Source organism: Heterocephalus glaber, unplaced genomic scaffold, assembly GCF_053883595.1.
Source record: "Heterocephalus glaber isolate CG9 unplaced genomic scaffold, H.glaber_assembly_v1.0 deba00001523, whole genome shotgun sequence".
In the NCBI taxonomy this organism is placed as follows: domain Eukaryota; kingdom Metazoa; phylum Chordata; class Mammalia; order Rodentia; family Bathyergidae; genus Heterocephalus; species Heterocephalus glaber.
Genome location: NW_028258327.1, coordinates 21,877,568 through 21,902,952, shown reverse-complemented (window position 1 = coordinate 21,902,952; position 25,385 = coordinate 21,877,568). Strand labels below are relative to the sequence as shown.

The 25,385-nt window shown below is 37.4% G+C and overlaps 3 protein-coding genes across 20 annotated transcripts in view; 1 reads left to right on the top strand and 2 right to left on the bottom strand.

The window, feature by feature from the left end:
- The window catches only part of Snx14 (sorting nexin 14), a 74,782-nt gene extending 66,777 nt beyond the window's left edge, over window positions 1–8,005 (bottom strand). For 11 of the 14 annotated variants that reach the window (XR_015441552.1, XR_015441550.1, XR_015441551.1 and 8 more), the window contains exon 1: window positions 7,701–8,005. Coding sequence is in view for 11 of the 14 variants with exons in the window: in XM_087188058.1 (XP_087044184.1) it covers window positions 7,701–7,942 (242 nt within the window). In the remaining 3 variants the exon portion in view is untranslated. The remainder of the gene's footprint in view (window positions 1–7,700) is intronic. The other 3 variants (XM_087188059.1, XM_087188062.1, XM_087188067.1) reach the window with 1 other exon arrangement.
- On the top strand, window positions 7,399–21,561 carry LOC147824998 (uncharacterized). Of its 2 annotated transcripts, none has more exons than XM_087188077.1 (3): window positions 7,399–7,525; window positions 8,101–8,287; window positions 9,136–21,561. In XM_087188077.1, the coding sequence occupies exons 1-3, from the start codon at window positions 7,488–7,490 to the stop codon at window positions 9,250–9,252; spliced, it is 342 nt and encodes a 113-aa protein (XP_087044203.1). In that variant the 5' UTR covers window positions 7,399–7,487; the 3' UTR covers window positions 9,253–21,561. The 2 variants fall into 2 exon arrangements, with proteins under 2 accessions (XP_087044203.1, XP_087044202.1); XM_087188076.1 differs by having other exon boundaries at window positions 8,101–8,382.
- Window positions 21,361–25,385, bottom strand: part of Syncrip (synaptotagmin binding cytoplasmic RNA interacting protein) — a 35,599-nt gene continuing 31,574 nt past the window's right edge. For all 4 annotated transcript variants that reach the window (XM_087188073.1, XM_087188071.1, XM_087188072.1 and 1 more), the window contains one exon: window positions 21,361–25,385. This exon is cut by the window's right edge. The gene's annotated coding sequence lies outside the window, so the exon portion shown is untranslated.

Genomic DNA, 25,385 nt, shown 5'->3' with positions numbered 1-25,385 from the left:
AAGATAGACCAGATTACCTGATGGGTTGTTCCCATAAGTACCGAGATCACCTAGAATGATGGCAGAATTGCAAAGAGAGGAGAGTGTGGTACATGCCTATAATCTCAGAGGAAGATTGCAAGGTTAAGTCTGGGCAATTTAGAGACTTAGTGAGACCCTCTCCCAAAATAAAAAATAAACAGGGATGGGGATGTAACTCAGTGGAAAGGTGCCAAGTCCACTCCCCAGGACTGGGGAAAAGAAAAAAGGAGGTCTACAGGCCAAGAGCCAATTTTCTTTAAAGCACAACTGACCTAGAGATTACTATCAGTGAGAAAAACAGACAGATGGCACATGGTTCAAAGAATACCAGAGGTATTCTGGTACCTTAGTACCAGATTTTCCTTTCCATCACCAATAACATAAGTGGACAAAACATATGCAGCATTTCCAGGCATATGCATGCCTATTTCCAGGCAATGGTTGACAAGAGATGCAGGGCTACAATTTGTGAGAAAAGGGAAGCCCACCGGTAAAGCTTCATATCCATCTCAGATTCTTCCCAGATATATTACCAAGTGTAGAAGAAACTGAGGACTTGAGAGTTCAGAATTGGGGAAGGGAGTTCAACCATAAGAGAATTAGAAGACAAATGAAAAGGTGCTTATATCTTATAAACAAGGACTAAATAAGAAGAAAAGTTGTGAGGCAAAAACCAAGTCATTCAGAAACATGAAACTGCCTGGTCACCAGGCTCTCAGGACAATCCCACACTTGAGAAACATGCACTGTACACCTATTATTAAAAATCCTCAGCACTTAAAACATAAACATTGCCACCCACTCAAAAAACTGCTATAGCTGCAGAATGCCTCTTGAAACTTTGTGGCCTTTGTGTCGGTTAAGGTGGAGCGCCAAGTTGACTGGCTTTGGGTCTACCTGGGAATTGTAGAGCATACTTCTAGCTGTCTCTGGGGTAGATCATAGAAGCATGGCTTTGATATCTATGTCTGCCCCCTTGCCCCTTCCTCTCTGACACTCTTTTGCTCTGCTTCCTAGCCACTAGGAAGAAAACAGCTCCTGCCATGACATCTCTACCTTGGAGCCAGCCATCATGGACTGAAACTATGAGCCAAATGCACTAATTATTAAGTGATATTAACCAATTACTGCTAAATTTGTAAAATTATGGTTTGGTGCTAGGTGTGCTGCTGCAGGCCTGTAATTCCAGCAGTCTAGGAGGCTGAAGCAGGAGGACTGGAAGTTCAACCTAGCTTGGAAAATTTACTGACATCATGAGTCCCTGTCTCAAAATGAAGTAAAAAGGGATAGGTGTATAGCTCAATGCAAAAGCCCTAGGTTCCATCCCTACCACAAAAACTAACTAAATAAAACATTATGATTTAGTAAAGAAACTTTTTTACAAAGGAAGAAAGTCAGACCAAAAAACTATTGCAAAATATTGATAGTTGTTGAAGTTTAACAATGGGTACATGAAAGTTCGTAATACTCTTCTTTCCACATATGCTTGGAAATTTTCAAAATCACAGGCAATAAAAAAAAAGACAAACTTCAGTTGGGCACAGAGGTGTACACTTTAATCCCAGTTTAGACAGGAGGATTCCAAGTTCAAGACCAGCCTCGGCAACTTAGCAATTTGGTGAGACCCTGTCTCAAAATGAAAAATTAAAAATAAGGGTGTAAAAAATTAAAAATAAGGATGTAACTCAGTGTGAAGGCCTTGGGTTCAATCCCCAGTAGCAACATCAGCAACAACAACAAAAGCAAATTTCTGACTTCTAGCAGGACAGATCATAGAAAAACAACAAAAAAAGGGACAGGACACAAAATACAGAAAATACAGAATAAAAAACAACAGCTGTAAGTGAAACAGTGAGACAAAGAACAACTATATATTAATTGGAAAAACTACATGAAAACATTTTTAGAAAAAAATAGATAATAAAATTAGTGAATAAAGAACTACAGAACTTGAATAGAACAAATATTAAAGAAACTAAAGTAACAATCATAGTTTCAGCTAGAAAAAAAAAAAGGCCTCCCAGCCCAAAGGATTTTACCAAGTTTTCATGAATCAGATAATGCCTACCTTTTACAATCTGTTTCAGAAAAACAAAAAACTGCTTATTTTTTTAAAAAACTAATACAGGGATTTGGATGTTGTTCAGTAGTAGAGCACATGGTTAGCATGCCAGAAGTCCTAGGTTCAATTCCTAGCACCAAAAAAAAATTATTTAATTCCTAAATCAGACAGACAATATAAGAAAATCACTAGGTTTATTTTACTTGTAACTATAGATAGGGAATACTAAATAAAACATTAACTAAAACCAGTAGTATATTATAAAATAAAAATATATCATGGGGCATGGGATATAACTCCATAGAAGAACACTTGCCCAGTATGTGCAAGTCTGAGTTCAATTCCCAATACCTCAATAAGTAAATTTAAAAAATAACAATACATCAGGGCCAGGGATTTAGCTCAGTGGTTCCAGCACCTGCCTCGAAAGCGCAAGGTCCCAAGCTCAATCCCTGGTACCAAAAAAAAAAAAAAAAAAACATCATAAGGCAGATATATTTAAGCCAGGCATGAATCTGAGACAGAAGGATCACCATGAGCTCGAGGCCAGCCTGGGATATATAATGAGTTCAAGGGCAGTGGGAGACCCTATTTAAAAAAAAAAGTACATTTAAAATAGTTCAGCATCTTTATATTTATAATCATAATGGAGAAAACTTTTTTTAAAAATGAAGCCTGTTGAGCCAACTATTAGTTTAGAAGGAGTACAGAGGCAAAAGATGTCCAAAAACACTAAAGGATGCAATCATCAAAAGGCAGACTGCGGAGGCTGGACATGATGGCACATGCCTGTAATCCCAGCACTCAGGAGGCTGAGGCAGTAGGCTCACTCCAAGTTCAAGGCCAGCCTGGGCTAGCTACACAGTGAGTTCTAGACCAGCCTGACCTTGTCTCAAAACAAACAAAACAAAACAAAACACCAGACTATGGAAAACTCTGCAGGACAAATGACAGTTTCTTCAAGAAATAAACAAGTTAAAAAAAAAAGGAAGGGCAACTTTCAGGTTAAAGATCCTATTTAGACGTTAATTTGATTAACTGTAAGCAACTATGAAAAATAAGTCATGTAGGACCAGGGATATAGCTCAGTGGTGCTGCTAACTGCCCCGTAGTTTGATGAGGCTGCCCTGCCTGCCTGGCAAGCGCAAGGTCCTGAATTTGACCCATACTGGAAAAAAAAATGTCATTTGAGGAACAGAGTAACAGACAGACAGACACACAACAAAGCAAACAGCAGGCCAGGTGTGGCGTCGAATGCCTGTGATCCCAGCACTTGGGAAGTTGATGCAGGAGGACCACTGTTGAGTCTTCAGGAAAAAAAAAAAAAAAAAAGCAAACAGTAAAAATGTTAATGGTTAAATCTAGGCATCACATAATCAAGTGTTTACTATAAAATTCAACTCTGCTGTGTATTTGAAATTTTTTTATTATAAAATGCTAGGGGACTTCTTATAAATTCAGAGAAATCTGAACACTAAATGGATATCAGATAACAGTTCATAATATATTTTATATTTGAAAACTGCTTAAACTAGATTTTAAGTGTCCTTACCACAAAAAATGATAAAAATATAAGGTGATATGTATGTTAAATACCTTGAGTCACCATTTTATGATGTACACATGTCAAAACATCATGTACAAAATAAATATGTATAATTTTTACTTCTCAAATAGATAAACCAAAGATTTTAGGAGAGAAATTTTTTTAAAGGAAGTTGTATGCCGGGGGTGGTGGTGCATGGCTGTAATCTCAGCATTTGGGAGGTTGAAGCAAGAAGATTACTGTGAGTTTGAGGCCAGCCTGGGCTACATAGTGAGTTCAAGGCCAACCTGGAGTACACAGAAAGACCTTGTCCCAAAAAACTTTAAAAAAAAAAAAAAAAAAAGAGGAAGCTGGACCTAAGCATGGTTGTGCCTACCTGTAATCCCAGTTACTCAGGAGGCTGAACCAAGAGGACTGCAAGTTTAAGGCCAGGATGGACAACTATAAAGATTCTGTCTCAAAATAAAAGAATAGGGCCGGGGATTTAGTTCAGTGGTTCCAGCACCTGCCTCGCAAGAGCAAGGTCCCGAGTTTGATCCCTGGTACCAAAAATAAATTCAAACAAAATAAAATAATAAAAGGATGGGAGCTGTAGTTTACCATTCCCTGAGGTCAATTTCCAGTATCACCAAAAGAAGTTTTTGTTTTTTTAATGTGAACTGGTACTGTGGTTATGAAAGAGAAAAAGAAATTATCCTTTAGAGGTACATGTTGAAATATTTATAGATAAAATGTCATATGGGATTTGCTTCAAATTCTAGGAGGGAGAAAACATTTTACTTTTTTGAGATAATTTTGAAGTTGGATGATAAGTATTAATAAAGTTAGTAACTATTACTTTGCATGAGGTTTTAGGTTTCTGTTTTTGTTTTGTTTTGATTTGGTGCTAGACAGAACCCAGGGCTCCATGCACATTAAACACATGCTTTACCACTGAGCTGCATCACCCAACCCCTAAATTTTTTTGGTTTTGTTCTGTTCTGTTTTGCTTTTGACACAGGATCTGTTATGCAGTCCAGGGTGGCCCTGAACTTCCTATGTAGCCTATTCTACCCTTTAACTCTAAATCCTCCTGCCTCAGCCTCCACAGTGCTGGGATTACTTCTGTGTACCACCTCACCAGCTGAAATAAAATGTATATACTAAATAACACCTTGAAAAATATTTAGGAATCAAATATTTCAAGACTACACAAAGCAAAAAATAATTTCCAAAAAGCATATTATTCTAAGTGTAACCACATGGAGTGAAAGCTTCAAAACTCCATACTAGCCAGGCCTGGTGGCGCTTATAATCCCAGCACTTGAGAGGCTGAGGCAGGAGGATCAGCACAGTGCTGCAAACCTAGCTACACAGTGAATTCAAGGCCAGCCTGAACTACATAACAAGACCCTGTCAAAAGCAAAACAAAACAAAACACATATAGACTCCATAATAATCAGAGGAGATTTTAAACTGAAAATATCTTTTAAAGCTTTTTTTTCTAAAAGTTAACTGGTGAAATGCCTGTCCAGAGGTCACTAAAAGTATTTATTAAGCATTTCCTCTCATGTCTTCTAATTCCACTGGTATGCTCTCAATAATTTTTACTTATTTGTGCACATCATATAGACATACAAATATATATATATATATATATACACACACATATCTTTTTTTAAAATTTCATAATTGATGTACCTACTACCTCTATTCCCATAAGGGATTAGGTTTTCTTGTATAACCTTCCAGCAATAGTTTAAGCATATGATAAAATGTATGCTTACATGTGTGTGAATACAAACATATATTTTAAAGAAAATCACACCTATACACTAAAAAGCACAATGTTCTGCACATTCACAAATAATCTTCCTAGAAAAGGTGTATCTAACCACTCTTTTATTCAAAGACAGCTCTATTATGTTTTAAAATAACTTTTGGTGATAACTCCAAAATGCCAAAATAGAAAATACCCAAAAATTGTACGCGAAAAATAATTTCACTCATAAACTTAACCACTCAAGGTATAAAATTTATCTGTATTTCCTTCCTTTTTTGCATAATACAAATACATGACAAAGATCAAATGGTACACAAATCAGACGGCATTCTATGACCTCTTAACAACACCTAACACTAGACGCTATGATTTTGTAGACTGGTGACCTCAGAATTCTAGTTCAACCTGCTTCTACTACATGGTTGTCTGACCTTGCAGACCTAAAGTGACCCAGTTCCCAAAGAGATACAATTCCTGCACAAAACTTAATAAACATATAAAGTTTCTATTTTGTTCACAATGAACATTAATTTAGCTTGGAATACCTCCTAGATAACAAAAAGTGATAACTTAGTGAGCTGAGTCCAGAAAACATACGTGTGTAAAGATTTATTACAATAAATGGCACATTATCATGAACTTTCCTCAAAACATTTCCCCTTGATTTGAACACACTTATCCCATCATTATTGCTACTTTCTGGAGCTGCTCTGGAAATCAGCTGTCTTTAGTTGCACTGCTGTGGCTGTATCCATGTCCTAAATTGATTGGAAACATTTACCTTCCGTGATCATTTTGGGAACAGTCACAGGGCCAGATCCAGTGAATAAGGTATACGTAAAGACACATCATGATGTCCTTAGCAGCCTGCCTTTTCACTGGATGGCACTCAGCAGCAGCAGTCACTGTATTTTTAATCACACCTTGTAAACCCAGGAAAGACTTCCAGAACTGCTTCAGAGAGTGGCAAGAACAATATAAGTGTGTTCAAAGTGAGGGGGAGTATTTTCAAGGTGTTTAATGGCAATGTGTCTTGTACTGTAATAAATTTTTCAAGTTTAAACATTCTCCACATATAGTCTGATGGCTCCTTGCAAACAGTTTTTACTCGTTAGGACCCCACTTCTCTCATACTCTTATAAACACCTCACCATCACAATCAAAGCATGTTTCTCAATAAATTATCATTCACTATTCAAATCCAATTATTGTTCAAGCCAGGCGTGGTGTTGCATGCCTGTAATCCCAGCACTCAGGAGGCTCAGGCAGGAGGAATACCAGGAGTTCGAGGTCTGTCTGGGCTACACAGGCAGTTCAAGGCCAGTCTGAATTTAGTGAGACTTTGTCTCAAAAACAAAACAAACAAAAAACAATTATTGTTCAAACCCAGAATCAAAAAGAAAGCAAAGCCTCAATTAAGAAAGAAGCCAAACCAAGGTGCTAGGGATTTAGCTCAGTGGTTCCGAAGCCTGCCTCGCAAGCGCAAGGTCAGGAGTTCGATCCCCCGAACCAAAAAAAAAAAAAAAAGCCCAACTACAGCATAGTCACAAAAAACGGTTACCGTTACGGTGAAATTAAGTTACCAAATTCCTTGAGCATTCTTTCCTGTTATCCTTGGGGATCAATCATCACAAGATAAAGAGTAAAAATAGTTTTATGTTCCAAACATCAGAGAAAACACCATGGGAATATACTCTATGCAGACCATTTCTTGAAATATCAAAATGAAGGTAATCCACAACCTTCTTTCAGTGGCAAAAATCCTCCGATCTCAAAATGTCAACTACATTCGTCAATTTTAACTTTTCACAATATTTCAGCTTTTTTTTTCCTCAGTCCTTTAGAGATACTGAGATGGGCATTATTTTGCTTTCTCACTTCAAGAAATCCTTATGACCTTTTTTAAAACCAACTGCAGAAACTTTGCGAGCTAAGAATGCGGGAGGGCGGGCGTGGGTGAGCGCCGCGGCAAGGAGCTTTGCCCCAAAGCTGTGACAGCGACTGGACCTTGAACCCTCCTCCGTCAGCTGACGGGACCGCCTCTGCATCGAAGCAGACAGAGCCGGGCACACAGGCCTCACTCCAGAAAAACATCGATGAAGAAGACCACATTTGAGAACGGCATGAAAAAAAGGTAAGAATGGGGGCAGGTAACTTGGACGCCCTGGGCCCCCACGGCCCGCACGGCCCGCACTTCCGGCTGCCCGGGCGGCACAGCCCGAGCGCAATCCCGCCCGCGGCCTGCAGCTGCGCGGACCTGCCGCCTCCACCCTGGAAGCCGCCCGCTGGGCTCCGCTCTGCGGCGGTACCTGTTGAGGAACAGAGAGGCGGCGCAGAGGCAAAGCAGTAGGAAGCAGAAAAGCGGGTACTGGCGGCAGATCTCACGTCCCATGTCCAGTCGCAACCGCTGCTTCAGCTTCTCCCCCATCGTCCGCACCCACGACACCATCTCAGTCTGCGCAGCTGAAGCGGCACCGCCCGCTGAGGCCGAGGGGGAGGCGACCCCGGTCAAACTTCCTTGTTCCCGCCCCGCCGGCCGGCGGACCCACATAGCCACCCAGCGCAGACCGTCGCAGCCAGCTGCAGTCGCCCTAGGCCCCGCCCCCGAAGTCCCCCACCCCCAGCGCGTGCGCGGCCGCTGTCCCCGCCAGGAAGGCCGCACAACGCGCCCGAGGTCACCACCCCACGCGGCGTCTCCACATCCTGCAGCTCCGCCTTCCTGCTCAGAGCCGCGCGGGACTTCCGTGGAGGACTGGACTGTACTAGGCCCAGCCTGTGCCGGAAATCGAGGGGAAGCCTAGCGCGCGGTAGCCTCCTGCCCAGCGTAAATGGTTGTTGGAACACAGCAGAAATGCAGCCGCCCGGCGCAGCTTGCGGGGCGCCAGACACTCGCGAGGTACCCTGGAACTGTAGTCGGCGACGCAAGCCCGTGGTGGGGTGGAGCCCATGGTCGGGCCCCACCACCCGCCTCGTCCAGTCACCCAGCTCCAGGTGACTGAAGCTCATAGAGCAGCGCCCAAGATAGTGGAGGCAGGGACGTTTTAGAGCCCTCAGTTTAAAAGGGGAAGCCTAGGGGCTGCGGAGTGGCGAGTGAAATAGCCCTGGAAGGCCGAGGGATTTTATTTACCCGGCCTCCACCCCTAGAAGAGAGCTTCTTAGGTGCGCCTCACAAGCAAGGTGCAGCTCAGCTCCGGGAGCGCCCCCAGGAGCCTAAGCAAAATCCATGTTTGGAGGAAGAAGCAAGTTGGCAGGCTAGGTTAAGTCCCTTATTCCACTCTTGTTTACTAATTGGTCATGTTTCTAAATTTAAACTTACATATTCTCTGCAATTCTGAGGTGCAGGAAGACATTGCTATTAATAGCTAAAATTTATTTAGGCGGCGCTAAGCACTTTTTAATACACCCCCCCCCCTTGGTGTAGGTACACCCACATTACTGAGAGAGAGATCTTGGTTTCTGAAACAAGGATTTGAAACCTTTCTAACACCAGAGCTGGCACTTTCATGCTGCCTGTCATAGCTGTTCCCTAGGTTCTTCTTCCTTCAAAATGGGGAAGACACGCTCAGAAAGGAATTTTTTTAGGAAAACAAAAAACATGATGTATGGTTCCACGGATATTTTCTCATGTTCCAAAAACAGATCATCAATGTTATTTTCCTTTTCAGAATGTACCATCCTTTATTCAGTTATCGCTAACCGCTTAAGTTCACAACGTCCTTGACCATAACTCTTTTTTTTTTTTAGACAGGGTCTCCCTCTGTTACTCAGGCTGGCCTCCAACTCTCCTCCATCCTCCGGCCTCAGCCGCCTAAGGGGTGGACCATCATGCCCGGCCTCTTAATTTCTTTAGGATCAACTTAAAATAGAATTACTGGGTCAAAGGAGGAACATTAACATCGTTGATACATATTGTAAAATTTCTTTGTAGACTGGTGGTACCAATTCCGCAATGGTATTATGGGAGTGTACATTTCACTGATCCTCACCATTAGGTTTTACTTTTCACAGTAACACCACAAATATATTGTTCTATATGTGATCAGTTTTTTAAAACTCCAGTGTAACATCATTGGAGAGCCTAAACTTTAAAAAGTTGAGGTACATATGTAACACTAATTTTACTTCTGCGCTCCTTCAATTATCTAAAACTTTTTTCTATGAACCTGCTAGAGCTATAGTTAGGGCTGTATTAAAATTTAAAAGATGTATGTTGTTTCATGTGCTACTATGGATTTGAGTGCTTTACACTTGTTACTTTATGAACTTGTCTGGTAAATTTTATTTTATCCTGTTTAAAACATCTGAACCCTTAAAGGCTTTTTCTGAAATTACTGTTCAACTTTTACCAAGAGCCAGTATATCGTATAAGACAAAGTATTTTCAGTTCTGTTCAAATTACATCTTTACATCATAGCCAGACTTCTTCCATTTCTTAGCAGAAATAACTAGTCTTACAGTCATCCATTTTTACACTCGGATACAGAGCTTGCAGTTTTCTTCCAACCTTGTATTAAGTTTTGAAGTACTGTGGAATATGGAATATCCACAACACATTCTGGTTCTAGAGCCACCTGCACCTCCCACTAACAGGTTATTGATCAAGCTCAACTCTACAGTGTCTCTGCCCATACAGTCTCACTTCTAAAACAGTTACCTTCCTGATAAGTTTGGGGGAAGATTAAATTGAGTGTAAAGTGCCTCATACAACACTTAGTTTAAAAAATAAACTTTATTAACAGGACAGAAAATAGCTGAACCAAGTAGCTTTTATGTGGATTATAACAATCTAAAATGAAAATGATATTGAACCCAAACTATTAAGATGCCTTACAGAAAAGTGAAGTCCTAAGAAGTTTGTGCCCTGCCCTGACGTGCTATTATAGTTCAGTACTGTAGCCGCTAGCCTCATTGTGGCTGTTGAGCACTTGAAGGTGGCTTGTCTAAACAGACACATGCTCTAAATGTAAAATACACATCACACATCAGACATGACAACCAGAAGAGAAAATATCTCAATTTTTAACAACTTGATTATATATTATTTTGCAAATGGGCTAAATAAGTTTAATGTGGCTAGAAAATTCAAAATTACTCATGTAGCTTACATTAATTTCTATTAGTGCTGTTCTAGACTCATCTGTTGAGCTAGAACAATTAAGTGTACATTTTTTGTAAATGCTACATTTATCGTATGCCAGATGTTTACAAACTATAAATTTTTTTTTAAAAAGTAATGCATTGTCTAAAGGCCTCATAGATATCAAACTGCAACCCAGTAATATGTCCATTATTTTAATATTTATTGAATAGCAAGTGTAAGGCACTGTGCAAGATGTGGTGGAAGATACAATTAATTTAGATGTCTTTTGCTGACCTCCAAAGGCTTACAATCTAGTGGAGACAAGTCACACATAGAAATAATGTATTTAATACAGGGGAGATTTATATATAGACTGTATTCTTAAATGACAGGTAATTAAGACATAAGTGGTGGTGCATACCTGTATTCCCTTAGCACTTGGGAGGCAGGAGGATCTTGAGTTCGAGGCCAGCCTGGTCTACACAGTACATAGTAAGTTCAAGGCCAGCCTTGACTACATAATGAAATCCTGTCTCCAAAAAAAGGAGGGGAGGACAGGGGAAGTTTTCAGCCAGTGAGGATCTGGAAAGGCCTGTGGGAAGAAGTTGAGCAAAAGGACTTATCTCCACTTTCCTTAAAATTCAGAAGTCATGCAGGACTAGGCAATGTTTAAGTATCTAAAATGTTTCCACTTAGTTCAACCTTATTTTCTCCACCCCATCAGCAAACTGCACAAATTGCTTTTTATGTTGCTGTAGAAATTTGAAAGGTAAGGTTAAATACTTGAATCTGGGTATTTTGCCTACTTAACGATGGGCTGAATATATGGCTCAGTGGTAGTGTGCCTAGCATAGGGAATAGGGAGGTCCTGGATTCAATTCCCACAACAAATACGTTCTCTCTCTCCCTCTCCTATTCTAACTAGATTTTAACATTTTGAGGTCTATTACTTGTATGGCCTGAGGCACACATTTGCTTGAAGAAAAGGAAAAATACATACATACACTACCCCTGGGAGCAATCTCAGTCCCTTCCTCTGGCAGCACTCCTCATAATTTGTGGAGCATGGAAATACATTTTCAAAGCCCTCATTTTATCCTGTTTCATAAAATCAAGGTCCACATTTTACCATTCGTGGCATTCATGTTATTTTTATAGCCTCCCTGCAAGCCAGGCCTATATATCTGAATATATAGTGCCTGTAAAAGAGGCTGTTCCTACCTCAAGAAAAGTGCCTGTCCTTCATTTAAAAAAAAGGAACTCATTATAATGAACAATACCTAATTCACAGAAAAGGAACACTTTAGTTTTTATAGATGTCTGAGATGTTTAAAATGCAGTTGATATATTAGTTTCATGTTTAACTCTTACTTCTGTGGCCATGAGGTAAAAGCTCCAGTAGGAAAACACAAAGAACTAAACTTTATAAAATCTGTGGCTCAAGTGCAGATTTTCCCTGAGTAAAATCTATTTTATCACTATGAAATTGAGTACTCTGAGCACCAAAAATTTAAGCATTTCACATTTGTCAACTTATTCCTAAGTTATGATAGATCAGCCTTTCAAATCTTTTATGGAAGCAGGCAGTTATTGTTCTTCAGAAAATGTAAATTATTAGTTATGGCTTGGTAACTGAAAATGTGCTCATACCACCTGATTTACACTGGAACAGTAAGAGATAGCGAATGCTTTTTATCCACTAAGTTACTGCTTAAGACTCTGATTCTTATGTTAGACATGGCCTCTTTTCACAAAAAGAATAGTATTTATCATTTCAGATATACTCACTTCAGTAACGTCTGAAAATATTTTAGAAAAGCTCTGCAATTCTTCCTCTTTCCTCTATTTCCAAAAATACAAAAATTAAAACACTTTGATGTGACACAAACCATGCAACTGGGCTTTGTTCAGAATTGTGAACATCACTCATGCTAGCATTTCAATTCTAATTCTAGTAGTAAGGTTGCCATCATATAATTAAAATCAGTTTTACCTTCATTAAAAAGCTGATTTTGATTTGAAAAGCTGATTCCAGCTATAAGAAAATAAAATTCAATACAGTATTTCCCAGTAGAAATTTTGAGTAAAATAATTTTGGAAATTTTTATTGAAAAACTTCCCCTACATATTCAAAAACAATTACCATTTAAATTTGGTTTAACTCACATGAAGGATTCTAAAGTAGTCAATTTTCTGCATTACCAAAAAACCGTAAGGCCTATATTCTATTTTATGAAAGTTAAAGGTGTCCCTAAGTATTCAATTAAGAACTCCACTATCTCCAGATGATCAGAGAGCAGTTTTATCATTCTTTTTAAAAACAAAAAACCTTATAAAAGACTAACTTTATTTCTTGAGCTTAAAAATAAAGTGCCCCTAACAATGCAAATTTCCCTATGTAACCAGGACCTTTCAAATTCTGAGTTTCTGGGCAGGGATACAGCTCAATGGTAAAGCCACTGCCCAGCATGTACAGCACCCTGGGTTTGATCCCCAGCACAGCACAACTCAAAACAAAACCTGTTTTCAACTGTTGCTAATACACATAATTCTTTTTTTTTTTTTGGTACTAGGGATCGAACTCAGGTCCTTGCGCTTGTGCAGCAGGTGGCAAAACCACTGAGCTAAAATCCCCGGCCCATCACACATTATTCTTAAATTGATTCCCCACCACCACCACCAGAGAGTGAACTCAGGACCTTGCACTTGCAAGTCAGGCGCGGCGCCACTGAGCAGACTCCCCAGCCCAAATTGATATATTTAAGTATGTGGCCTCTGCCAAGTTTCATAGCTTTTACCCACTATTATGCTTATTTCATGTGCAAAGCAATATAAAACTATTATTTATCACGATGGAAACTGGTAAAGGTTATAATGAATACTTAAGCAAGAAAATGAATTGGAATAGTAGCAGTAATAAATGGTTCTGAATATTCTTGCAAGTCAAACGTTGCCACATTATCAAAACAGTACCTTTGTTCCCAAAGTTACCTTCAAACAGAAGTTTATTTTTATGTTTGGATTTTTTTCTTTTGAGGAAGGGTCTCATTATATATAGTTCAGGCTGGCTCAAAGTCAAACAGCAATCCTCCTGCATCAGCCTTCTGAGTGCTGGGCTTACAGGCCTGCACCACCACACTATTTTTTTTTACTTTATATTAGATAGAGTCCTGCTATATAAACCCCAGGCTGGCCTCAAATCATCCTGCCTCAGCCTCCAAAATGCTGGTATTACAATCGTGTGCCACCACACCCAGTGTAAATTGTTTTTTTACTCATAATTAACTAGATCACAAAACATATAGCAACAGTAATGGAGAAATATCAGCTAATAGCCTTATTTAATCCCCTAGAAGGCAACAATAGATCTTTTACCTTGATATTCACCAAACTGTACATGTTCCTCAGACATTTGCTGTTGATTGTTTTAATGTGGCTACAGTAGGGTTTTACCTATTTTGGTTGAAGAGAATTTTTAAGAGGTTAGCTTAGGGTGTGGTAGAATTTTAAGACATCAAATATATGAGGTGAGACAAAGAGAAGACAAGATGAAGCAGTTTATTCAGACAGTATTTATGAAAGAGAAAGCTAGAATGATGAACTGGGTCAAACTGAAAACTTTATACTGAGTAAATTTTTTTTATTTCTGCAGTTATAGATTGTAGATCTGGAAACATAACTAAATTGCCATTTAAAAATATGGTCTTTAGGAACCATTTAACATATTTGTAAATAAGGAATTTAGCCAGATCTGTACTTCCTAAAGGATGAGTAGGACTTGGATACAAAATAAATTTCAGACCTGTTTGGTAAGTGAATGATCACTCCTGCCTCTCAAGCGCAAGGTCCTGAGTTTGATCCCCAGTACCAAAAAAAAAAATTCTACTTTTGGGCCGGGGATTTAGCTCAATAGTGCCACCACCTGCCTCGCAAGCACAAGACAAGGTCCCAAGTTCAATCCCTGGTACCAAAAAAAAGAAATAGTGAATGATCACTGTGATAAGGTAAATTAACAGGACATAACTGCTAAGAGAGGAGCCCCTTAATATGTATAGTAGACAGGTGAAATGCAGAACTACACACAATAGATCAAGCAAACCTTGACAAAAAGAGAACACATGTAGACATAACATGAAGCTATATTGCAGATAGAATCAAGGGAGACAAGTATAAAGAGGCAAAGGAAAAAATAAGGACAAGAAAGAATGGAGCAGTCAAGACATTAGAAAACCAGTAAAGTGCCAAGAGTTAAGAAGACTGATGTAATGTCCATACCATAAAGGTTAAAGCTTTAAAATAAAAATTTTATATGTGATAAGAAATCCCACTTATGATTATGAAACTACCAAGCTCACTAGAAAAAGGTACAGAAAAAGTGCTTTTATTCTGATAAATATGTAGGATTTCATCCTATTTTTGGGGGAGGATAGAGGATAATCACTGGAACTTAGGAAAACATCTATGCTATTTTTGGGTTACATGCTAACTAACTTTTAGAGAACATTTGAATTGACAAAATATAGGAAGCTAGTTTAGCAGTTAAGACTGCCTTATATTTCCTGATAGATTTAATATATTAGCATATTACATGAACTAAGCTGTTTGTACAATTTCAGAATACTTAAACTAAACATATCTAAAGATTAAATTACTACCACAGAAATAGATCCATGTTAGTTGACATCTTACACCACTCAGGTTTATTCCCACCTAGTACATTAACACATTAATTCAGGGATCTTGCAATAATGGTTTGTATACTGTCTATAATGAAGGCTGGATAGATTTCATCATAATGTAGAGGTTCCAGTATCAGCCTATAAGAAATATTTACTCTACTCTTGACCTAAAAAAGTAATTAAGTAGTAACATCAAAATCATGTACCAGATTGTTCACACATGTAAGGCATTAGTGTGAATAAGCAGTATTTTAATGTAGCATTTCTTGTATTTTGTGAAAGCTTTCACAAAAAAGTATGAAGCAAAAAAGATACAAACAACCCCTCTAGGCATTTTATTATAAAGACAACTGTATCTCAATGTTGAGAGCTAAAAAAACATCAAGGGGGAGGGGGGTGGAACCTGTCATTGAAATTATGGGACTACATTAGAGCACAGGCAGGATTTTTACTTCAGGAATCTGTATCTTTCCAAGATTATGTCAAAAATGGAAACACAGGCCAAATCAGGTTACCAGAATGAAAAATCCTTATGAATACAAAAATAGACAACTGCAACCACATAGTACCAGATACCCATCAATTTTAAACTAAAGATCTAGGTCTACTACTTTACTAAGATCTATGAGTATATGTACATATGTATTGTGTAACAGGATAAATACTAATACCACTAGAAAAAATCTGTCAGTTTTTGGCACCAAAAACCTTGGTGTGTTTCTACCTTTTTATCATTAATTTTAATATCAATATAGCCAATTAATATTTAATACCATAGCACCTAATTAAGAAATAATGCTTTAATGGCTGGAAGAGGTACTTAGGTCTACCAAAATGCCAAGATGTTTGATTTGCCTTTAAGTAGAAAAGTTTTGGAGGATTTATACTCCTCAAAGACAACAGTATATATGTCCTTTATACAAAGACAACACCATATATTTTGTAGATTCCACAAGATTAAACGGGACTCATCAAACCTGGAAATCAGTTTTGAGAAATCACTGCCACGATAAAAATGAAGTCTCATTATCTAGCAAAATAGGAAGACATGAAAGTAAATTCCTATTCCCAAAGACATCTTTCAAAATATACTGCTTTAAGGGAACCAAGAAATGGAGGGAAGGAAAAAGGGGGCCAAAAAAGAATTAAAATGTTTTATGTACATGTACCAACTCCCCACCATGAATGTAATCATGTACTGCAAACATGTACTAATAAAAAACTGCTTTGCACAGTCAATAATGTACTTAACTTGCAACCTCAGTCACTAAATATCCTCTATGTAGTTTTGCATAATAGGTGTTGTTTTCAATTAAGATTTCCTCAGAACTTTTCCTAGACTACTTTAAACAGTGATACAAAATACAAAAGTGACCAATAAAGATGGTTTCTCCTAATAAATTCAGGGACAATGTGCCACTCCCCAGTTCTATTAAAAAACTAGCACATTCACCAGGCTACAAAGAACAAGAGGCATTGTCCATGGGAGGAATAAGTGGAAAAGCCCACTCTTGGTTTGTAATGAGTGACGGGAAAAAATTTTAAGTGACCAGTGGTTGTGTAACAGCAGTTAAGGTGTAACTCCCTCAAAGTGAAATCAGAACTCCCCCAAATGAGTGCTTCTGAGTTTACCCTGTCTCTCTACTTTGCCAAAAATGAAGCCCATTAGTCCCCATGTTCTAACACAGAACTTGCAGTCCATCATCTCATATAGATGGCTCAGTAACAAATGTTACTAAATAGCCTTTCACAAATATAAACCACCAAACATTTTAGAAATATGAGGTGCACAAAAAGATTGCCAAGCGAGCAATTTGGTGGCATACACCTGTAATCTCAGCCCTTGGGAGACTGAGGCAGGAGGATCGCTGAGTTAAGAGGCCAGTCTGAACTAACACAGTGAAACCGTCTCATTAAAAAAAAAAAATTGTCAAGCAGGGCATAGTGGCAAATGCATGTAATCCCAGCACTACGGAGGCTGAGGCAAGAGGACTGCCTTGAGTTTGAGACCAGTCAGGTCTACAGTGAGTAAAGTCCAGCCTAAACTATATATAGCAAGACCCTGTTTCAAAAAAAAGTGGGATGAATAGCTGATGCACACTAGCCTGGACAACATGGGAAGACCTCTTAATTTGGGGAAAAAACTTACCAAGATAGTGCTTAGAGAAAAAACTACTGAAATGTAAAGCCATTACATACAATGAAAGCTGGGTGTTGGATGGGGACATTTAAACATCAGATAATAAATCTAGCCCAAGTCTTTTAATCCAAACATAACAATTTGAGAAAATTTAGAAAACAGTTTAAAGCAAAATTCTTAGAAACAAAAGTACTAGACTTTCAAACCAAAATAAATGAAAACCTATGTAGAGTTGTCTCGTGAAACTTTAGAAAACCAAATTGGGGGGGGGGCTGTCTACAGTTTCAAAAGAAAACAGCAAAAGTTTTACAAAGAAAACTGTACTTATATCACACTTACTGGTAACCCTGGACACTTACAAACAACAGAGCAATGCCTCCAAAGTTCTGACTGAAAACTAACAATGCAGCTAGAATCCTATATCCAAACTGTCAATGAAGAGCACAGATGAGACATTTCCCTAAGTGTGCATAATTGTTTACAGTTCATATAGCCTTGGAAACTACCAGAAACAAAATGGAGCAGCAAAACCAAAAGGAATCTATGAAACAGTGGACCTAAAAAATGCAACAGTAACAGCATAAATTTAAGCAAGTGATGGAACATAAAGAGCCCTCTAAAAGGCACATGTTTTAGCAAATCAGAATGTATACTGAGAATCAAGTTCCAGTCTAGCCCTGGAAACCTGAGTGATTCAGCAAGACCCTGTCTCAAAGTCCTTGGGTTCAATCCCCACTGCAGAAACTAAAAAAGTTGTTCTGGTCATCTTTGGTATAGAGGCAAGGTATAAGCTAGTTAAAAACCTATCCGAAAAAACAGCCAGGGCCAGGAATGTAGCTCAGGGGCACTGCACCTTCCTTGCAGGCACAAGGTGGGAGTGGTGAGGGGAGAAAGTCTTAATATTTAGGGCTGGGGATTTAGCTCAATGGCACCGCACCTGCCTTGCAAGCACAAGGTCCTGCACTTCAATCCCTGATACCAAAAAAATAAAAAAAGAAAAAGAAAAAACAGCCAACAAGAGTTAGAAGCAAAGGAAAGGTTTATGTGTATTTAAAGTAGTAAATGTAGCCAAAAGAATTTAAAACAGGATTCGTGTAAATTAAACTCTTCACAATGGGTGACAAAATGCTTAAGCTTAGGAACAGGTACAAGTAACCACTAGAACTAGTTACCTCTGTGAATGGACTGGAATATATGCACTTTCCTATCTTGTGCTCTCTGAATGTATTCTATGTAAAGGTTCTTTACATTTGTTTTGTCAGGCATGATGGCACACACCAGTTTCCCAAACCTTGGGAGGTTGAGGCAATTAGATAACTGTGGGTTCAAGGGCAACTTGGGCTACATGGCAAGACCTTACCTCAAAAAAATTTTTTTTGTTTAAAGTGCTATCAGTGGGGCTGGGTGAGTAGCTCAGTGGTAGAGCATGGACTGGCTTATTAGCACGTGCTGAGCAGTGAGTTCAATCCCCAGCATCAAAAAACAAACAGCTAAAAAGTACTTGAAATTAAAATGTCAGCTAACAACACAAAACCATGAATAACATTTACCAATCACTGCTCAAACTAGATACATGTGGTAGTGGGAGGATGCCTTAAATTCCATTTCCTTTTGAGATGACGTAACTTTACCTGCCAATTGGTAGTTAAGTATAAAGCTACTCATATAACTGTTAACTATTCTTACTTTAAAATATAAATGTGTATTACTTAGAAATGGGTGCTTTCAAGAACTACACTTTTATTTACCTAGCCTGCATGTTTATTTTCTCCTCTTGAAATTGCTATGCAAAAGAACCTTATAAAACCTGTGGACTCAAAACCAACTAGACTCAATCATCAAAATAACAATTCAGTCATGTAGTGCTACTTCCTCATAAAGAAATACAGATGGGCTTTATATTATCAAGACTTTTCTTCAGCAACATGAAAATAAACTGAACAGCATAAAGGAAAACTGATAGGCTGGATTCCCTACAGATACCTTATGAACACCTTCTTTCTCTAAGGAAAATGTAAACAATAGCTTCCAGTTTTCTTTTTAACAATTAACAAATCCATATGGCAGTGCATAAATTACAAGGCCAACTGTTCCCTTAACTTGAAAAACTGTTTTAAGTGTCAGATTGAGAATTTAAATGTGGATCTTGAGAATCTTACATTCATTCATTTAAAATGTTAACACTGCTGGGTGTGGTGGCGCATGCCTGTGATCCCATCTGAGGCAAGATCATAAATTTGAAGCCTGGAAATGTAGCTCAGTGCAAAGGTCCTAGGTTCAATTCCCAGTGTTGGGGAGTGGAGATGAACTAAATTTGCCTAAGTACACTCTACTACAGGTTGTGTTACTGAATAGAACCTGAAAATGTATTGTTTTTATAGATGAGCTATGACAATACATTGCTCATTTCTGGTTCTCCTCCAACCACGTTCCAGATAATAAATACATGATTAGCGCATATGCTTACCTAATTCTTTATGACAAGTTAAATAAGTTGTTATTTTATAGGACTAATTCCTGAATCTTCCAATTAAAACAACCAAAGATATTTTAGCAGTGAAGTCTAAACAGTTTAGTCATGATACAGATCCATTTAGTTTTAGTAATTTTGCATTCAGGTGTTACATTAAGTCTCACGATTACTTGAATTTCATTTCAGTTTAAGTTACTGCCATTAAATGAGCCACCAAATAGGACAAGGTGTGTTAGAACTCCTCTGCTATGTCATGGTTCTATCCTTGTAAAACCAGATTATTATCATGTGGAATCTACAAAACTCTTTCCTACAGATTTTATATTGTTCACAAACCCTGATTTTTTTGTTTTTGGGCTTTTGAGACAGGGTCTCACTGTGTAATCCAGGCTGGCCTTGAACTCATGGCGATCCTCCTGCCTCAGCCTCCCAAGTGCTGGGGATTACATGTACCACCATGCCCTGTCCTGATTTATTCTTTAATCTGTAACAATGGTTTGTCCATACCAAGTCCTTTGACTTGTGCCCTAAAAAAGAAACTGGCACTAGTTCATAAATAACAGATGTCAATTCCCTTGGGTATCCTAAAATTCTAAATTTTGTCAAAATAAATCTTTTTAGAATACAGCAGAAAGCCTAAAGCAAGAAATGACAACTCAGGTCATTGCAGATACAGCCTTTACGATTCTTATCAACTTAAACTACTTCGTAAACAAAGAAAAAAGAATAATACGATGTATTATTCTAAAATGACTTATTTTGTTCTAACTTTATTGCTTGTGTTTAGAAACACATTCTAGAAAGCTCTAACACCTTAAGATGCTAATTCCAATAGTTTATTGGCCTATCCCACACCAAAAAGTCTTATTCAAACTCCCATGACTTCTGAAATGATGGAAGCTTATTTTTAATCAGCATGTATCTTGGTAACCCTAAGTAGGTTATCTGCACCAAGTGACAAAACTTAAAAAGTTATACCCAGATGAAGTGGCCAAAACAGTATTACTATTTCCTTCCCAACCTAGAGCTATGAGCTAAAATATCTTGTACATATTTACAAGTCCGATTCTTTGATAATGATTTATCAATTTAATAATCACGTTAAGCTGAGTTGACTTAATCTCATTTGTAGTTATGTAAATCTGCATTTTATTAAGACAGGTCAATTTGTTTCTTCTCCTCTGAGTTTACTTGCAAACCTCCATCTAAGAAATTTTATTTGCCAATGATAAAAGACCAGAGAATGGAAAACACTTTATGGTCAAGTTATGTTCCCAGAGAAGAACTAAATTATCATAACTTCAGTGACTCCAATGGCATGTAAAAGACCACAGAATATTTCCATCAACAATTAAAATTAAATGAAGACCAGCCCAACATGTTTATTCTATACCTCTCCCGGGTGTATATACTTGGCAATTGGGGGTATCTTGGGGAATTTGTTTTTACCATTGTGGCTAGTTACTTTGAATGTATCCATTATCAAAAGGTGACAGATCTCTAAAAGATTACAAGTGTCTCTTTATAAGCTGGTAAGTGGAATATGATGAAATGGAGGACACCCACAATAATTCTTGGACTCCTGGAGATCCTAAGACATGCTACAAAAATAGGTCTTTATTCTTAGGAAAATATAGTCAGAGCTAGCTTCCTTATGCTATACATAAAATCTTAACATCAGAGGCAGTACAGGATAGTACAGATAGTTTTTGAACTGATCTCCAAACAAGCACAAACCCACTACGTTTAAAAAAAAAAAAAAAAAAAAAAACCAGGTAATTTGAGGTTTTTGGCAAAAGACAGTACTTCACACATCTAATCCAAATCAAAGAGCCTGCAGACAGTTTTCAGTGAGATGAAAGAAATGAAATAAATATAAATTCTATGGATAAATAAATGCAAAAGAATTTAAATAAGCTAACAGAATAAATTTTTAAATTAAAATACTAGTCAGGTACAAGCTTTTGTTTCTCAATGCCAGACTTCTAAATGTTTACCAGACTACTATTAATATCATTTAAAAAATCTAATCTTTGACCCAGAGTGTTAGTAATAATACTGATTTGCATTTGCAAAACATTGTTTTACCAACTGAATGCTTCTGTTTCTGAAAAATACTTTAGGTGTATTACTGAAGGCAGACTGTGGTGCTAATTTAAGTACCTTGAAAAAGTGACAGACCCCAAAAGTCCATCTACTAATTTGCCTAAAAATGTCTATGAGTATTAGTTCTTAATATCTTAAGTAGTGGCATGCCCTATTAAGTGGTATGATCAGTGACTAAGAGACCTTTAACACCACACCCACAACTTACTTTCATGTATCATTGCTAAAGTTCTTTATTCATTAAGTTTATACCCACCATTGAATTCCTATAGTTAGATAAAAAATTGATAGTATACATAACTGGGGAGAAAAAAATCTCGGTGGGTTTTCTTTGAAGTTTTAGGAATCTGGGCAATCCTTTACTCTAGGGTTAGCGCTCCCTCTTAATGCTTGAAGACCTTCTACTTTCTAAGTTCTCCCCATGAAATACAGACTGTCATATTCTGTAGTAACATGGCGGTCTTCTGCTGTTTTTGATCAATACTGACTTTTAGCTTAGCAGTCAAAAAAAAAAGACATTCTGTCCATGTAGTTTCATGTTCATCCTAATGTTAAATAAACATTTAAAAATATTTTATATACAAATGAATAATCTAGATCACCCCATCAATCCATTTCAATGTTGTTATTTTACAAAAAGTTTCTATTTTAAGTCAGATTTGCAGTAAGCATTAAAAAAATGTTTCATGACCTAAGTGTCATGAGTGTGCAATAACTCTGTTCAATTCTCCCTTCGTTTTAACAAAGATTCAGCTGCAATGGCTAAAAAATCTTCCACAAAAACCATGTTTGGGAGAATATAAATAACACAATTTTCCCACAAAGCAACTTTCTGAAACCTGAAAAACTAAATTAATGATCACTTTTGATTGCCAAGTAGTCTGCAGAAACAAAATCTTGCGTCTGTTTTGGTTAGTTAACTAAGTTCTTTTAAACAATTAGAATACTTTAAAGGATACACTTTTCACCCAAAGGAAAGGCCTCAACTAATGGATTTAAGACCCTTTCCTTGATAATATATACAAAGTTTCTTTAACTTGTCATCTGTCCATTCTTTGAAGCTGTCAAAGCCAAGAACCCATTGACAAATCACAAATAGCAATAACCTACATTAGTTAACATTCCCCCTTTTAACATGTTGACATTTCACTAAAGGATTAGTTATTTTTGCATTTCCATTTCTCATATCCCATGACATTCCATATAAATTGCATTATTGCTTTATAGGCCACACAACATTCAAAATTATATGCATTGCCTGTTTTCCTTGATCTCTGATAAGTTTGATACTGATTTTACTATAGAAATTTAAGTTTGAAAATACCAGTTAGTATTTCTTCTGAACTTAATTGTTCACATCACTAATCACTACATGCATATTTAGCTCTGATTATATTGCTCAAAAACTGCACCCATTATCAGAACAGTGCAAATGATATTTAATTTTAAAATTATAATGGCTTGAATTCAGTTATTCAAATGAACACTGTCAAGTAATTTCACTTGAGTGTGTATATATTTCATTACCACTGTTTACATTACCCTTCTTTAAGCATAACCATCAATTCTTCACAATTTCTTTATAACATCATTTTTCCCTCCCAAGTCCCCAAGCTAAGAATGCCAAATAGTCTTGGAAACCCACAAAGCTCCACATTTTAATATTTTCTTAAAGAACACATTTGTGAAATCACAAAAGTGTTCATCTTCAACTCTGACAATGCAGTTCTTACTTTAAAGTCAAACAAACCTGCCCAACAAATAATTCTGAGAATTAACTTAAAACACCTTGACAGTGTCCCTTAAAAAAATGGTATGACAGTTAAGTGGCAATAGGCATGGCAATGACCTCTTAGATGGGATCATTTAAATCCTTGGACCTGGGAATGCCAGCACCAAGGATTACACTGAGATTCAATTTTACTGAAGGCTACATTTAGTTTACCCACTTTCCACAACCTATTATACTCACTATGTCAATGAAATGTAAATGTTTTTTGTGTAGCCCTCAAACTTACACTAAGATTTGAAAGATGTACTTTAAAAAAGCACAGGGTAATATATAAAATCAGTGGCAGAAAGTTTCATTAAGCACCAGGAACAAATTTTTGTCACCCCATACTCATTTTGTAGGTAAGTTTCAATAACCGGCAAGGCACATTTACATATATTCCAATGAATACTTATTGACAAATTTTAAATTACACTCTATGTCCCAGCTATCCCAGTAACTGACATACAACATACTAAAATGGTTTATTAAGGTAACAAAAAAACCAATTAATGTGAAACATACAGGCTATTGGCAACCACTAGTCTAAAATTATGTAAGTACAAATAAACATACTGATATGTGTGCAATTCTAAGTTTTTAAACCAGAAGATTTCTCTACTAACACACATTTATATTAATGACACATAAAAAAAATAAAAACTTTATTACAAAAATAAGTTACACTCGCCTCCAGCTTACAGTATAAAACAATTTTATTTGCAGGAATGCAAAATGATTGTTTGCCATGAGCATTTTGAACATATGACATGTCTAATTTTCTTGTTAAATTTGCATTTACTGGGGAACTGGTGTGTATAAAACCTTAATTAAGTATAAGCTCTGATCTTCATTGTGGTGCCTATTGGGTATGTGATATAACTGCAGTATCCCTTTGGGGAAGGGGAGAAGGGACTTCTTTACACCAAGTCCTAATAAACCATAATTTTACTTTTGACTTTAAGCTATCAACTTAGGACTTGGCAAAAAATTTTTGAGGGTGATTCAATAGAGGATGCTTCACCACTGAACACTCACTGTCATCAAGGTGCTTTAGAAAATTAAAAACATAGCACAAATGACTGTATTCTACTCTACAAGTTATCATGACCTGCATAAGAAATGGAAAGCTGATTCACATTTTTACAGTGACCAGCAATAAGAAATGCACTAATGAAACATACCTTTTACCTAAAAAGCTAAACTACAGCCATATACTAATTTCTATGATTTATGAAAAAACTTCAAAATATCCAAATGTCAGGCTTTGCTGTACAATTGTCAGTTTTAGTCTGACTTTTTATAAAGGGACACTGCAGTATTTAGTACAAGTTCGGATGCACTTTTTTTGAACATCTGATGTCTTACAAAAGTAACATCTTGCTAAACTATTATACATCCAAATAACTACAATATCTGAAGAAGCAAGGCTGCTTTTTCAGCCACAAAATACGACAAAAGCAAGGCCTGTTATGATGGTCATGAGGAAGTCTTACAAGCCTCTGAAACTAAAGGCAACTAAGAATGTTACATTTGGTATATTAAAATCTTACCCTCATATCATATTTAACAAGCCTTGCTTTTATCTACAAAGATTTTCTATGTACAGTACAGACAGGGTATAGTTCAATCCTCTGCTACTGAGGTAGTTAACCAACCCTTTAAAAAAGGTTCTGAAAAGAACCACTATCTGGAATGCCTGACTAACCAGCTCTGATGATTACACCTGAAACTGCATATCTGAA

Coding starts and splice junctions, on each gene's coding strand:
- LOC147824998 (XM_087188076.1), top strand. CDS start 7,488: ATGAAGAAGACCACATTTGAGAACGGCATGAAAAAAAG. Junction 7,526..8,100: donor GAGAACGGCATGAAAAAAAG/GTAAGAATGGGG, acceptor CACATCCTGCAG/CTCCGCCTTCCTGCTCAGAG. Junction 8,383..9,135: donor GTCCAGTCACCCAGCTCCAG/GTGACTGAAGCT, acceptor TTTTTTTTTTAG/ACAGGGTCTCCCTCTGTTAC.